At 37.0% G+C, this 15733-nt stretch overlaps 1 protein-coding gene across 1 annotated transcript; it reads left to right on the forward strand.

Moving 5' to 3' along the window:
* Positions 1-14410: 14410 nt before the first annotated feature.
* LOC117178385 lies at positions 14411-15181 on the forward strand. Its single transcript, XM_033369813.1, has one exon. It carries the CDS (start codon positions 14411-14413, stop codon positions 15179-15181), a length of 771 nt encoding a protein of 256 aa, XP_033225704.1.
* Positions 15182-15733: the final 552 nt, after the last annotated feature.

Here is a 15733-nt window from a genome sequence, read left to right on the forward strand (position 1 = left end):
TTGTCATGAGAACAACCGCAGGATTTCGCCGGGAGCGGGTGCTAATCTGGAAAATTGCACCCGCTTTCAGCGAAATCGCGGTAAAATTTCAGCCACAACCACGTCTCACAACCGTGAGATAGGTGGTTACAGTCTGCAAAGGAATAAATACGACAATCCAGCAAACGCCTCGTGCACCCTAAGAACACGGAGCGACCCCAGGACAACCGCCTTCTGCATTTTTCCCGCAAGTGTTCTAGCATATTGTTGACACGCAGGAAACAATTATCGCGAATATAAAGTTCCAGTATATGCAGCACTTCCCAGTCTCGACAATTGACTTAATTTCCCTAGGAGCACTTAGAGGAGCGATATTAAGGTTGATGTCGTATGAGTGACAGAGATGGTAATAAAGCAGTCTTAGTGCCACATTGTGCCTTTGAATGTAGGTCGTTCCCACGTGAGTTGGACAACTAGATAGTATGTGAGCTAAATGCTCGGGGTGTGCATGGCACGCCCTGCAGCTATCATCGGGAATGTCTTGGCTCAAAATGTGGCGACGGTATGTTAAGGTGCAAATGACACCGCCTTGGCATGCAAAAATGAAACCCTCTGTACCAGACTTCAATCCGGGCGGCTTAAAGAAAGCAAACGTTAGCTCACAAGACATTGACTGATCCTTCACATTTCTGTGGAAGATACCGTGCATCCTGTTATCGAGGAGCTGTTTACGAAAGTTTTTCTCTTGTGCTTTCTTAATCCGGGCTTTCAGGAGTAAGTACTCAAGATAGAAATGATTTGATGCATTTTGCTCACCCTTAATACTGAAGTCAAGTCCGAGTGTTTCAGCAGCCTCCTTCGCTGCTTTGTACAGAAACGCTCCTTTTCCCACTTCTTCGTGATTCCTGACCATTATAAGAAGAGGGTCTCTTCCATTTGCAACTCTATGTGCTGTACCCAGAATAATCCTGTTGTGAAGACATTCAAGACTCAATATTCCGGGACCCCCTTGACGGCGTGAGATGTACAGTCGCGGAACGGAACACTTAAGATGCATGCTTTTGTTCATGTGCATAACCTTTCCTGTCCCGATATCAAGAGATCTGAGCTCGTTCTTTGTCCATGAAACTACTCCAAATGAATAGAGTAGTACAGGGACGATAAGCATGTTCGTTGCAGATACTTTGTTCCTCGCCGACAGTTCAGACGACCAAATTTGTCGGATGAGACGTTTGTATCTGCTTCGGAGAGTATCCTTAATAGATGTCACATCCTCAATGCGGCTCTGTGGCACGCCCGGGTATGTATAAGTCTCTTCAGCGCAAAGGTGTCGTATGGCGCTTCTACCAATGAGCTCAGGATCTTCAGGGATGCCATTAAGTTTTCTTCGCTTCAAATAAACCTTGGCGCATTTGTCTAACCCAAATTCTATTCCCATTTCCTTAGTATATCGTTCGACAATCCCCAGAGCTAGATGCAGTTGCTCTCTGTTTTCAGCATAGAACTTAAGATCGTCCACGTGAAATACATAAGCGACCTTGTACTTTCGATCTGCAGGTTTGCCGCACAAGTACCCGTCGGAATGGCGAAGTGCTAGAGATATTGGCAATAATGTGAGGCAAAAGAGGAGTGGACTCAAGGTGTCGCCCTGAAAGACACCTCTCTGAAAGGTGACCTTGTTAGTTGTCACACGATTTTTTCCAGATAAGATAGTAAATCTGGTTTTCCAGGGCGGCGTCAATCTCTTTATGCACCCAACTATTTGCGGATGAACCTTTAAGATTTCCAAAAGACAGATGATAAGTCTATGGGAGGTCGAATCGAAAGCTTTCCGATAATCAATCCAGGCCATCGATAGGTCACGCTGGTAGAATGCTGCATCTTTGCAGAGACATCTATCGATGAGCAGGTTCTCCCGACATCCGGCTACGCCTTTCTTTGAGCCTCGTTGTTCATACATTTCTTGCCACACAGGTTCAATTGCCCGAACAATCCTATCATTTGGAATAGCTGTAAATATCTTATAAAGTGTGTTCAGACAAGTTATTGGCCTGTTATTCTTGGGGTCAGCTCAGTTGCCTATTTTCGGGAGGAGTATTGTGCGCCCTTCCATCAACCACTCTGGAATCGGCTCTTCCGACTTCAAATATGAGGTGAAAATACGGGCCAAATGCTGACGGATTGAAGAAAACTTCTTCCACCAGAAGGTTTTGATACAATCTGGTCCCGGTGCGGGTCGTAAAGCATCGCTCTTCATCTATTGGATGCCTGTCCGCGGTTGGTCTTGGTGTCGCCTCTCTTTCTCTGATGCCGGCCATGTAACCCCGTTCAGGGACCACACTCGCATCGTAGCACTCTAGCAAGTCGTGATTCAGTCGCCCTGTCCACCCAAAGGTTGCGAGATCCCGCCGATCCATCGCATTGAATCCATTTTCATTGGCTCCCCCAGCTCTAGATTGGTCGGCATTGTTGGCCGACCCATTGTCGAGAGGCCTGCGCGTTCTGTTGTTTTGAACCACACTTACAACAACCATGTTTGGTGTTGTCATTGTTGTTCCCATGAGAAGCTAGCGAAAGGGGTTCATCCATCCTTGTAGAGCCCCGCATGCAAGGATAAGGCTCCGTACTCTGAGAGGTCGCCCGGTATCCCAGAGTCACCGTTCTAGACCACCTCGCCCAGGTGCCATTCAGCTTTCGGCACGGTTTTTAAACCTCCGGTTAGGGGTTAATTCCTTCGGGACCACACCTGGACAATTGTCCGCGACTGCCTATTTATTTTTTATCCATATTCAGCAGAAACCCTTGGTAGAGGGACCCTCTATCCGCAACCCGAGGACGCGTTCGGTGGCTTTTGTTAACAGAACCACAAATTGAACCATAAATTGAAACGTTGAAAAATATTTCCAATTGAATATAATCATTACACTCAGATTTTCAGGACCTTATTAGAAATATCTATCCTCACTGTAACATTTCACAAGCCCTCGAAACTACCCCTATCACATTTAACGAGGTAATTATCACCATCTATCAATTAAGACAGTAAAAAATATCTCGAATTAAATATGACCATTACGCACAGATTTTCAGGACTCTGGTGGATAGATTCACCCTCAAAGTAACATTGCACAACCCCTAGGAACTCGCTTTATCACATTTAACGAAGAAATTCTGAACATCCATGATATAAAGCGGCAAAAAATTCAAAATATACATAATCATTACATTCAAATTTTTAGGACCTCAGTAGATATATCTACCCTCACAGCAACATTCCACAACTCCAAAAAAAACTACCCCTATCGTATTTAAATAAGCAACTGTCACCTTTCCTAATTCAAAACAATAAAACATATTTGTAATTAAATATAATCATTTCACACAGATTTCCAGAACTTTATTAGATACATCTACCCTCACAAAAACATTCCGCAAGCCATAGGAACTACGCTCACTACATTTGAAGAAGCAAATCTCACCTTTCATTCATTGAAACGGTAAAAAATATTTCGAATTATATATAATTATTACACACAGATTTCTAAGACTTTATTAGATATATCCACCCTCACAGCGACACAAAATATACCTAATAAAGGTGAGAGCTGGTTTGTTGAATGTGATAGGGGTAGTTTGTGGTGGCTTTTGTTGAAGAAAACTGAGACTTGATTCATAAAATTTGATAGATGCTGTTTCTATTGGTTGTAAAGTGTTACTGTAAGGGTAAATATATCCACTAGTGGTTTGGAAAGGTGTCTGTTGTGATTATTAAAAATTTTTAGTATTTTTTACCGACGTAATTGATGGAGGGTGAGACTAAGTTTGTATGTAATAAGAGAATTTCTTTCTTTTTGGTTAGAAATAGTTCTTCGTGTACGAGGTGTTTTCGTAGAATGTAGTTTTTTTTTTTGAACACAAAATTACCTCAGTCTTGGGGTATATATATTTTTGCACTTATTCCACATCTATTTCTTTTAGTATTTCTTTCCATATTTTTTAAGGGTTCGTGTTCCTTCTTTGAAATAATTTGTCAGTATTTTGTGGAGGCCAAAAATAGGATGAAATTCTGATATTATTACATTTAGGCTGGAAAGTTGTTTTTGAGGAGAAAGGGGTTTTTTAAAAATAAATATTTTTTGCAGTTTTTGAGAGCCCAAAAAAGCCTAAAGTTCTGGTATGGTTAATTTTAACATTTGCATTCATTTGCTGGGGTGAAAGTGTTGGCGGATAGCACCTCCAAACGAACAGTCCGTTTTTTTTTAGAAAAATAAAAGAGCCCAAAAATCGATATTGCTGCCGAAGAAGAGCCAAAAAAAGCCTAAAATTTTAAACAATTTTCTGTATCAACTTTCGTAGGCTAGCCTTACTCCTTCTACGGAACTCCATCTGACAAACCTTTTTATACTTATCTATCAATAGATGGTTATTAAAATTCTATCAAATCTTATTGGTGCAGAACGTATATAAAATTCTCTTTTCGTACATTAGCAAATTTTCGTCTAAATTTATTTCTAAGATTATCATGTATTAATATTTCTCTATTGAAAGTCTACTACATTCCATATCTTAAAATTTTTTTAATATCTTTTGAGTTCTATTCGTTGTAAAATATGATACTTTTGCTAAATACGTATTTTTTATTGAAACTCAAGCAAATCTTATGTTAATCTTATCTTAAACATTTCTACAAGGATATTCTCATTATAACGCGATTAATCTTATCCAAAGAGAACATTTTTATGTCATCTTATTAGATTTTTCGACAAAACCATTTTGTTGAATTTTTCAAGATTTTCATACATTATTAGATTAAATAGCTTTTAGGATTAGATGAGAAATAATAGAATCGAAATAAAATTGTGCTGATAAAAATAAATCAGATTTCTTGATATATGAACCTCTTTTCGAACGAAAGAACTTCACAGAAACTTCCGAAATTTCGAGAGATGTAAATTGATACAGGATTTTATGAAACTCTGTAGTGGATAATATTTTCTAGAATTCCTATGTGAAACTGTAAATAGAAATGTATACGGTTTCAAGAAAAATAAAATTTAAAAAAAACTTTCCAAATTATTGAACATTGGAGTTGATACAAGTCATGCGTCAATAAGATAGTATTGTATTTAAATTTAAAAATATTGATATAAGAATATAAGACTTTTCAGAGGATAGAATTTAATAGAAATTTCACGTTTTATGACGCCTTTCGCATACTTCATGCGTCAGCATTGCAGGCAAGATGCCGATCAAAATTGATAACCTTGTCATCATTCTTTTAACTTTTTGCTTCTCAATTTTGTAGAAATGTTTTTCAAATTATAGTTATAACAGAGTAACAGGTAAACGCCATAGTATAAAAGATTAGCATTGTTTCTACTAGGGTAAAAAACTGATCAATGCTTTCAGAAAGAATATCATTAACAATATATCTATTTAAAATTCTGTTTGTTTACACATTGTATAAATGTGATGGCAATTTTTATCTTTCTTATCATTTCAAGAAAACAAGCTTCAATTTAATATATGCCAAGCATTTTTATCAATTTGGCAGAAATAATATATTTTAAAATACTTGTCCATGACAACGAATAAATTGTATTGCTTCTGAATATATTTTTAAAAAAATTTTTAATATTCAAATCCTGGCAGCCGGTTTTTGAAAGATAGATCAGTACGTCAAAAGCCATCTTTGCGAGTCAGTACACAAAATCACGGCTATCTTTGAGTGCCTCCAAACCTATGACAAATTTTAGAGAGAAATCCCTATTTTTGAAGGTATATTCTGAGATTGGTTGAAATCCGATGCTGCTACTTCAGTAGGAAGAATTATATTCTTCGTCTGTTACCTCCGACTTCTCGAGCAACTACAGCAATAAATCTGTAGATTAGTCCACAGAATCGGAGACTGAAATCTATGACCTGTCCATCACGCTTCAGGCTATGCAGAAGCGGCTTAGAGTTTCAGAACTATATACTTGGTGGCAAGCCTAACTGCCCAGTGAAGTCTGGAATTAGAGTCAAAATTCTCTGAAAATTAAAGAAGACCTAAGTTTCTTTAAAAATCTTTTTAATAGTTTGTAGCAATTCATAGAAAATCGCCTCTAACTTTCTCCCTTAAGTTGATTTAGAGAGAACATAGGCGTCCGACCATTCTCTCGTTTAACCCACGACCCTCGATGAGTCACTGAACGTGCTCGGTAGCATGCTTATCACCTAAGTTCACCGTAATACGGCCTGATGAGTGACTCAAATTATTGTATGCTACGAATAAAATAGGAGAAAAATTCTCAACATTTATAGAGTTTTATTAATTTAATTCACTTTCTACACTCGATCTAAAGTAGGGATTGGAAACCTGATGTGAAAATAGGATAGCTCAGGATTTATTGAATAAATTTTCCTTTATACAAAGAGAATCTTATTCTTTCTTCGTGAAAAGCCCCTTTTTATATTATAATATTAAAATTAAAATTTCGATTATTGAAGTAACTTTCTTCAGTTAACAAAGTCAATAACTGGCGGTTTTTATATTTATTTTCGATTCTCTTTTAGGGTAAGAGAAGTCTCGTTAAAGGAATGTTGTCTGTCAAAAGAGAAAGATACTTCGCTACGAGGAACACTAGGAATAGGGTCGCCATTAGGTAAAAAATCGAAGGCTGAAGTGAAATCTACGAAAAGAAACAGAAGATTTTTTTAAAGTAGGAAATCCTATATAAAATTAGGTCGTTTTTGTTTATCTAAATATCCAAGAATTTTTTGACACTAAGCAGTTGCTCACTGGACATCCAAATGTGCAGCATCGAAAACATCTAAAAATAGTGTGACGAATATAGCTCGCCGATGAAGTTTTCATTTCAATCTTGACTGACAACATTATTGACTTTAATGAAGGTTTAAGCTGTGTCGAAGAATCTATTTTATTCACTTTTGAAATTAAAACTCACTAACAGTGCTACATAAGAAATATTTTATTACATAGGAAATATAAATGAGATCAAAATCAAATTTAAAATCCTATTCTACGTCCAATAATCAAGTTAATGTACAGGATTCCTGAAAATAAAACGAAGAATTCAACAACCAAATTTGGACAACCACCAAAAAATGTCTCTATTGCAAGTTAAAAAAAAATGTTTAAAAATGTCAAAAATTGGCGAAAAAAATCTCTTTTTTTGAACAAAAATAGGAAATATTAATTAATTTTTACACATGTTTTCTATTGTGATTTACTAATAATTCAAATGAAACAGGCAAAAGAAAAAAATGGGAGGGAAGGGATTTTGGTTGGCTGCCTTCTTATTTTGTTTTCCTCTTTTTTATTTTCATGCAAAAAAAATAATAATTTTTTTCTTCTCTCTTTTAGAAAATTTTATTCCTTATTTACAAATTACAATAGAAACTTTTTATGTTAGTTTTCCAAATTTTTTCGTTGGATTATTCTTTTTTATTTCCAGGAAGTTGCCCCGAATGCGAGAGTAGGAGTGTTGGAGAACGTCAGGTTTTCTAGAGTTTCTAGCCGTGACAACACTCCTAGCAACCATAAAGCCTTCGGCCTGGATTCTTTTTTCATGACTAGAGAGTCAGAAATTTTGTACTGATTTCTACTCCTCAAAAAGCTTGGACCTTTTTGCGAAGATATTCTCATTATAACTCTATTAAGTTTAATCGAATAAGAACAGATTGATATGAAAGTATGAGATTTTTCGAAAAATACAATTTAATGAAATTTCCGAAATTTAAATACGTTACATTTGATAACTGTCAGGAGAGTATAGGATTTTAAAGAATCCAAATAAACATCTGTTGATAAAAAGGAATCAGATTTCTCGACATAATTTCTTTGATCGCCAGAACTTATTAAAAATTTCCGCAGTTTTGGAAGATGTGAATTGAACAAACTTTGTTTGGGTAAGATTTAATATAAGTTTAATTAGAATCGATTAATAGAGAAGAACAATATTTCTAGATGAATAGAATTTGATACAAAATTTCACGTTTTATGAACCATTTCGCATATAAATGCGCCATCAAGCTATATCAATCTTTGCACAATACGGTGCGATCAAGGTTTCGATTAAAATTTATAACCTCGTGATAATTTTTTAACTTTTTGCATATAAACATTGTAAAAACGTTTTTGAAATGACATAGCAGAGTATTATATTCACCATTAGAATCAAAGATGAGGGCCAGGGTAAATACCAGAGAATAAACGATCCCCATGTTTTCAGCTAGGAGAAAAACTGATTAATGCTCTCATTAAGAATATCGTTAACGATGTTTCTAATTACATTTCTGGTATTTTATTATATTGTATAAATGCTGCGTTTTCTGCAGACGCACTTGTCAGTTAGCAGGTTCTCTCTCTGACTTACCCAAATTAAACGAATGAATATGTAATAAAAGGTTTACTGTGACATTCTTAAATTATCTTTCAAACTTAATTTTATGTTTGAGGGGTTTCCCAACTTACAAGACATATCTTTTTTGCAGATTGAAAGACATATAGAAAATTATATGCACATTCTTTATCTAATTGTAACTATACAGCTTTTGTTTGCAATAGTAGGCTATTTAATATACCTTCTAAACGGTGCAATGAAACCCAACAATATTATCAGGGGAAAAAGTTATGGGTCAAAAACTAAACCGGTCCCTTCTTTTAATATGTTTTCCTATTATATACATTAATTTAAAAAATGGTAAGAAACCGCTGCAGGGTCCCACTGAGAGCAACCGCCCTGTATGGGCATGACATTTTGGATCTGTTTCATTAGCAGGTCAACATCATAATGCTGTCTGTCGGAAATTGTAAGTCTGGCATATCCAAAGGCGCAGCACAAAAAAAAACCAAAAGCATAATAAAAAACATGAATTTTCGATGATGTTTTCGTACAAATACTGACAGACAAAATTATTGCGTTTATTGAAATTTTCCAAAGTGTCGAAGAATGTATTTAATTCTGTTTTCAAATTTAAAAAATATATAAAATGTTTTTTTGGTGCAACTATCATTAAGTGACTCATGTTAATTTTTAAGTTCCTAATTTGCATTAATAAAAAAAACTTTATGGAACATTTATTAAACAAGAATTATATAAAAATCAAGTTTAAAATCATATTTGACGTCCAGTAATCAAGTTAGTGTGCAGAATTCTTGAAAATTGAAACAATAATCTAACGAACAAATTTAGTCAAGCAGCATAAAGTGTTCCTATTTTCCCCTTTTTATTTCTTTTGTCTTTTTTATTTTTCTTATTAACGAATATCTGTAAACAAAAATTTGCAGAAATTTAATAATCTCTTACGTTTCGGCTTTCATATAGCATATTTATCAAGGCCTTTGGACTGACACCAAATATTTTACCCTATGTTTATAATGGATTTGCATGTATAAGTACCTTTTAAAGATTGCAATAAGAAGATTTTATGGTGGTTGCCTAAATTTGGTAGCTGGCCTCTTGTCTTTATTTTCAGAAATGGTGCACATCGTTAGTTTGGCCAGATGGTTCAAAGTAACTGGACTCAAAAAGCCCCCAGGCATAAAAACTCATTAAAATCTATTTGAAAATAAAACTTGCACGGCCCTGTTACCTTAGCCAGATACCCTAGCCTAGACAGAAAGCTTAATTATTTATCAAAGAATGTTGCAAAAACGTGCTGCATCTTGGTTTCCTTATGGCACCACTGAGTTACACACGCGCTATAAAGTCGATTCGTTCACTCACTATGACATTTTGGTCAATATTTAGTCGTATTTTCATCCTTATTATTTTCAGTGCCTTTAACTTTATGGTTATCGGCACGTTTTGCTGATTCACTGCTAGGTACACTGGGTGTTCGATCAAGCAAAGGGTTCTTTTCATTCGTTTAGAGCCCTGAATGCAAGTATAAGGCTTCATGTAGTAAGGGGTCGTCCAGTATCCCAAAGTCAACATTTGGAAGAACTATCCAGGTGCTATTCAGCTTTCGGCAGAGTTTTCGCGCCGCCGATGAAAGGTTGTTCTTTCAGGAACATCCCTTGACAATTGCCTGTGACTACTTATCATTTATTATAAACATATTTAGAAGACATGCTTGGTACATGGACCTTCTACCTACAAGCCTGAAGAAGCGTTTAGTAGCTTTGTTATAGGCCAGGATGAATTACCGAAAAGTCTTTAATCTAACCTTATAGATTTTTCATATTTGTGTTGGAAAGCTTCAAGCTTCATCCAAAGAAGAGATTCATGCCCCTCTAAAAAAGTAGATTTTGTAACTCATCTGAAAATTATTGTCTGGCATCGAATAGCATCACCTTGAGAGAGCTTCTAATATCTTCGAGGGCTACAAAGAATAGATTAGCATAGACTTTTAATCGGAAAAGTATATGAAGATAAAATTGCAGCTAAAATGATTTTCTAGCATTTCCAGGGACCTTATAGCCATAATAAATACAGTTGTTTTATGCTTTCTTTAGAGAAGCCGAAGTAAAGATTCTTCCAAAATCTTTGCAACAAGAACATGTAGAAAAACATTCCCTTAAAAGCAGATGATCAGGTTTCGTCGAAAAAGTGAATTTTTTCTATCTTTAGATTATCATGACTTAATTCAGATAGAAAAAGCTTTATTTTGAGTGTATAGATAGTTTCACTTTTTACTTTAATATGCCGTGATTACATTTTACATGAAGAAGTTTTTAGTGATAGAAGTTTGAGAGAAACCTGCATATTGATGTTTCTTTAGATCCTGAAGAATCACTCTTTCTTTGCTAGATGCCTGTTTTCGGACGGTCTTGTATCAGTGACTATGTATCATAGTCATTTCTATCTTACCATTTGATCATATTCAACCTGTCTTGATTGGCACCCAAACTTTACGATAGTCGGCATTGTTGCCTAATTCATGGTTGAAAGCCCTCCACCGGAAGCAGCAAGAAAAAGCTTTTTTTGCACTCGCAGAACCTCATATGCGATGTTAGGACCCTGGGTGAACGTCAGCTTTTCTAGGGGTACCGTTTGAGACAACACTCCCTGGAACCATGCAGCCTTCAGCATGGCTGTTTTCGCTATGAATTGAAGAGTTTTCTTTCGGAACCTACCCTCAACCCTTTCTAACGACTGTTCATTAAGTTTCTTGTAATATTTAGCAGTAACTCTCAATATAGAAACCCTCTATCCGCAAGACAAGGGCAGTTCTATTAGCCTAGTTAAAAGCTTACCATATCGGCTCATGAAGAAACCAAACAGAAATGGATACAATAGCAGGTACGTTCCGCTAACACCTCCGCAACTGTATTTGAGTATTTTTTTATGCTAAAATTTTGGGTTTTCTTGGGCACTGATGCCGATTTTTAGGCTCTTTTAGTACTATCACATTCAACGAAGTAAGTATCACCTTCTATCAAATTAGACGGTAAAAAATATCTCTGATTAAATATAATCATTACGCACAGATTTCTAGGACTCTGGTGGGTAAATCCACCCTCGAAGTAACATTGCACAACCCCTAGGAACTTCCTCTAGCACATTTAACGAAGAAATTCTCACCTTGCATGATACAAAACGGCAAGAAAAATTAAAATTATACATAATAATTACATTCAGATTTCTAGGACCTCAGTAGATATATCTACCCTCACAGTGACATTACACAACCCCTATAAACTAGCCCTATCATATTTAAATAAGCAAGTGTCTACTTTCCTTCATCAAAACAGAAAAAAATATTTGTAATTAAATATAATCATTACATGCAGATTTCCATGACTTTATTAGTTACATCTACCCTCACAGAAACATTCTACAAGCCATAGGAACTACCCTCACTGCATTTAAAGAAGCAAATCGCACCTTCCATTAATTAAAACAATAAAAAATATTTCTAATTAAATATATTTATTACACACAGATTTCTAAGACTTTATTAGATATATCCACCCTCACAGTAACACAAAATATACCTAATAAAGGTGAGACTTAGTTTGTTGAGTGTGATAGGGGTAGTTTGTGGCGGCTTTTGTTGAAGGAAGCTGAGACTTAATTCATAAAGTTTGATAGAGGCGGTTCCTATTGGTTGGGAAATGTTACTGTGAGGGTGAATATATCTACTAGAAGCTTGAAAAGGTGTCTGTGATGATTATTTTTAATTTTGAGTATTTTTTACCGATATATTTATATATTATATATATTATAAAGAAATATAATACTCAATTTAAAAATAAGTGATTTAAACGAGTGTCAGAAGCTTGAGAGTAAGAAGGCGCTAAAACTGTAAATTTTTTTTGAGAATCATGATATAAATAACCCTGATTTAACCAGTGTGCTTCTAATTGATTTTCAAAGAAAAAATGTTTTGGAATATTCTATTCAAACAAAATAACCCCCTCTAATACAGTTAATCCCACTCCAAAAAATGTAATCCATTGTTATGTCTTACCGAGTTCAGTGCACAGTTAGACCGCTCACCTAATAGCTGCCCTATTACTAACGATTCTCATGGCGGACCGTCTTCTTCTTCTAGCCAGCAACATTCTATTGTTGAGTCCAATGCTCGTGAAAGGTCTAGGTCTCCACGTGCCAGGCATATAACTCCACCTACTATGATTTCTTCTTATGGCGGACGTCAATATGAACTTCATCAACTTCAGTTTCTTCGGCTCCGTTCCATTAAAAACTGGAAACTGCAATTCGTACTTCGAAGATATACTTTTCCTGCGGATGACCGAATTTTTCTAATTTTAGAAACAAATAAATATGGGCCCGTGCCACAAGGAGAACAAATTGTATTATCATCAATCGGTGTTAAAGCCTTTGCAATATTGGAGACTAGTGATCATTTTGCTGGAATATATGCTCAAAATCGTCACATTCGCGCCAAAGGACGGGCTTTAATAAACATGGCTACCGGCGAGATTATCTCTTTGACTAAAGATGAAGTCGCGGAAATTCCAATAGGACCCTTACGTCCTATCCCATTATATTTTATAATAAAGCTTGTAAAATATAGTGATAAGTAATTTAAAGAAAGTAAATAGTGATTGTTATTGTTTCCGTTTTAAATTGTATTTGTTGTAGTATTGTGTCACTGCAGCCACTTTTTAAAGCAAGAAATTACATTAGTGTTACTTTTGCATTTACATTTGTTAAATGCGCAATGAAAATTTTTATATGAACCTTGAATTCTTATAGAGTTTATCAAATTCTTATTCACTAATTATAATAACCATTATCTATTTGAATTTAATAGATTTTAAAGTTTTGTTTAATTCACCTAAATTATTTTCAATTTATCTAAATTTTGCATAAGTGTTATCATACTCTTTTCAATTAGCTTCAATTCTTTTAAATTTATTCAAATTTAGTCGAATATTATTTAATTTGTGGGTGTATTTTTTCATTTCACTTGATTTTAGGTGAACTTGTCCTATATTCTATTCAATACCATTTTAATCAGTTTAGTAGCTTTACTAGAGAATATTTCGTAGAGCAGCTGCTGAAATTTGAATAGTGAAAATATAGTTGCAAAAGAAATGAAATTATATGATTATCTGAAAAACAACTTCTGATCTGCATTTTGAGAGCATCTGAAATTATAAAGGTTTTTATAATTACAGTTACTGAAAAAATGTAAATAGTGACTACTTCTACTACTACTACTATTATTACTATTACTACTACTACTACTACTACAACTACAACTACAACTACTACTACTACTGCTACTTCTCCCGTGTGGGGATGCTGGACCCCCATCGGGCGCCACCCCAGGTTGCGGATAGGGGAACGCTTCCCAGATATGGGTGGTACCGGGGAAACCAAATGCCCGGGGCGGACAAAAACCAGCTAGGGGAAGGAACCCCGAATAAGAAACCGAACATGGACCAGCTTCTTGATAACGAAATACCCCAAGAGAGGTTAGATCTCTCCACCGATTCCGATCATGTTAAAGCCCCAGTGGTCGCTGTCGGCTCCAAGGATTTTGGGGGGAGCCAAAGAAGCAATCTTCAGCAGGATGAAGATCATAACGCGCAAGCAAACAGCGAGTCAGCCCTAGGTGCGCTTTTGCGCAAGCTTACAGCTATCATTAATGAATTGAAGAAACATTGCGAGGACAGGCCAAATATGGACCTTATAATTAGAGATGGCTTTGAAGCAGCCACCTGTACCTTGAAAAATTTTAAACTTCTCATAGTTTGACTAGGCCGGAATTAGTGAATCCGACCAAGTTCGCAAAAAAGCAAGTTCACGTGGACCTCGTCACCCCAAAGGGGCCACGCAACAAGAAGAGGATAGCTGAAAGTACGCCTAGTCGTGGCGCAGGCTCGGCTCCGCGACCACCAAATAAGATGCAGCTTGCGGAAGGATCCAACGAATAGACGGAGCAAAGGAGGCGGAACCGTAGGAATCAGCTTCCAACCGACGGTGACTTTACTGTAGGAGTACAGGGGATGAAGGCTGCAGAACGACCCTCACAATCATCATGGATGAAAAAGACGCGGGTACGTTCTCATGCATTTATCATTGAACCTGCTATAAGAAAAAAATATGCGGACGTTTTAAAAACGACCCGCAATACTGTCAATCCTGATCAAATGGCGGTTACAGTTAAAGGAATTAGGGAAACGAGAAACGGTGAGGTACTTGTCGAAATGGGTGCAAGTGTGGAGGCCAGGAATATGTTCAGTGAGGCCCTAACAGCAGCGGTATGGCAGGATGGGCAGGTGCGGCAACTTGTCCTGCAAGACAGCCTGGACGTGAGGGATTTGGATGATGCAACTGACGAGCAGGAGGTGAGGAAGGCCCTAGAGAAATTACCGGGGCTAGTGAATGTTGGGGAATTTAAAATTAACTTATCGAAACCAAGTCGATGGAGCACTAGGGTGGCTTTCATTGATTGCTATGAAATCAATGCTAAGAAGCTTGACGTGTTGGGACATATCCGAATTGGGTGGGTTAGTTGTAAAATAAGCCGCAGGTTTGTAGTAACGCGCTGCTATCGCTGCCATGGCTTTGGCCATATTGCGGTATCCTGCAAGGAGAAGGACAGATCCAAATCGTGTTTGAAGTGTGGTAAGAAGGGGCATATGTCCCCGTCTTGCAAGGAGGAACCTCATTGTTATTTATGCGAGGAGCGCTTAGGTAGCAATTCAAGGAGTGACCATATACCGGGATCCTTTAGGTGCTTGGTGTATAAAGAGCACTGTGGGATTAATCAATAATGGCGGTCATTATACAGGGCAACCTGGGTAGGAGCAGACTTGCCTCTGATCTACTGTCTCAGATAGCGGTAGAACATAAGGCTGATCTGCTCATTATCTCAGAGCAATACTGCGGTATGGGTGGGGGAAACTGGTATGGAGATAACACTGGTACGTCAGCAATCTGGGTGAAAAATTCATTCATTTTTCCAGTAGCTGAGGCTGGCAAGGGCGATGGATATGTATGGGTGATAAGTGGACACATCACATACGTAAGCGTCTATCTCTCGCCCAACGAGGGAATTGATGAGTTCTGCAGGAAACTGGATGGTCTTGAGGATGCATTTCAGGAGGTGAACGGAGAAGTCATTCTTGCAGGTGATTTCAATGCTAAAGCACTTGAATGGGGCATGTCGTGGACTTGAAACCGGGGACATAGGGTGGTTGAGATGTTGTCTAGGCTGGATCTAACGACATTCAATACGGGTACGTTCTCCACATTTAGACGCTGTGGGTGCCGAGGAACTATTATTGACATTACGCTCGCATCTTCGGGTGTGGCTGCCTCAATAC

This window comes from Belonocnema kinseyi, chromosome 8 (genome assembly GCF_010883055.1).
Source record: "Belonocnema kinseyi isolate 2016_QV_RU_SX_M_011 chromosome 8, B_treatae_v1, whole genome shotgun sequence".
Taxonomy (NCBI): domain Eukaryota; kingdom Metazoa; phylum Arthropoda; class Insecta; order Hymenoptera; family Cynipidae; genus Belonocnema; species Belonocnema kinseyi.

Bases quoted from the DNA above. Each gene is read 5' to 3' on its own strand.
- LOC117178385 (XM_033369813.1), top strand. From the start codon at position 14,411: ATGAAGGCTGCAGAACGACCCTCACAATCATCATGGATGAAAAAGACG.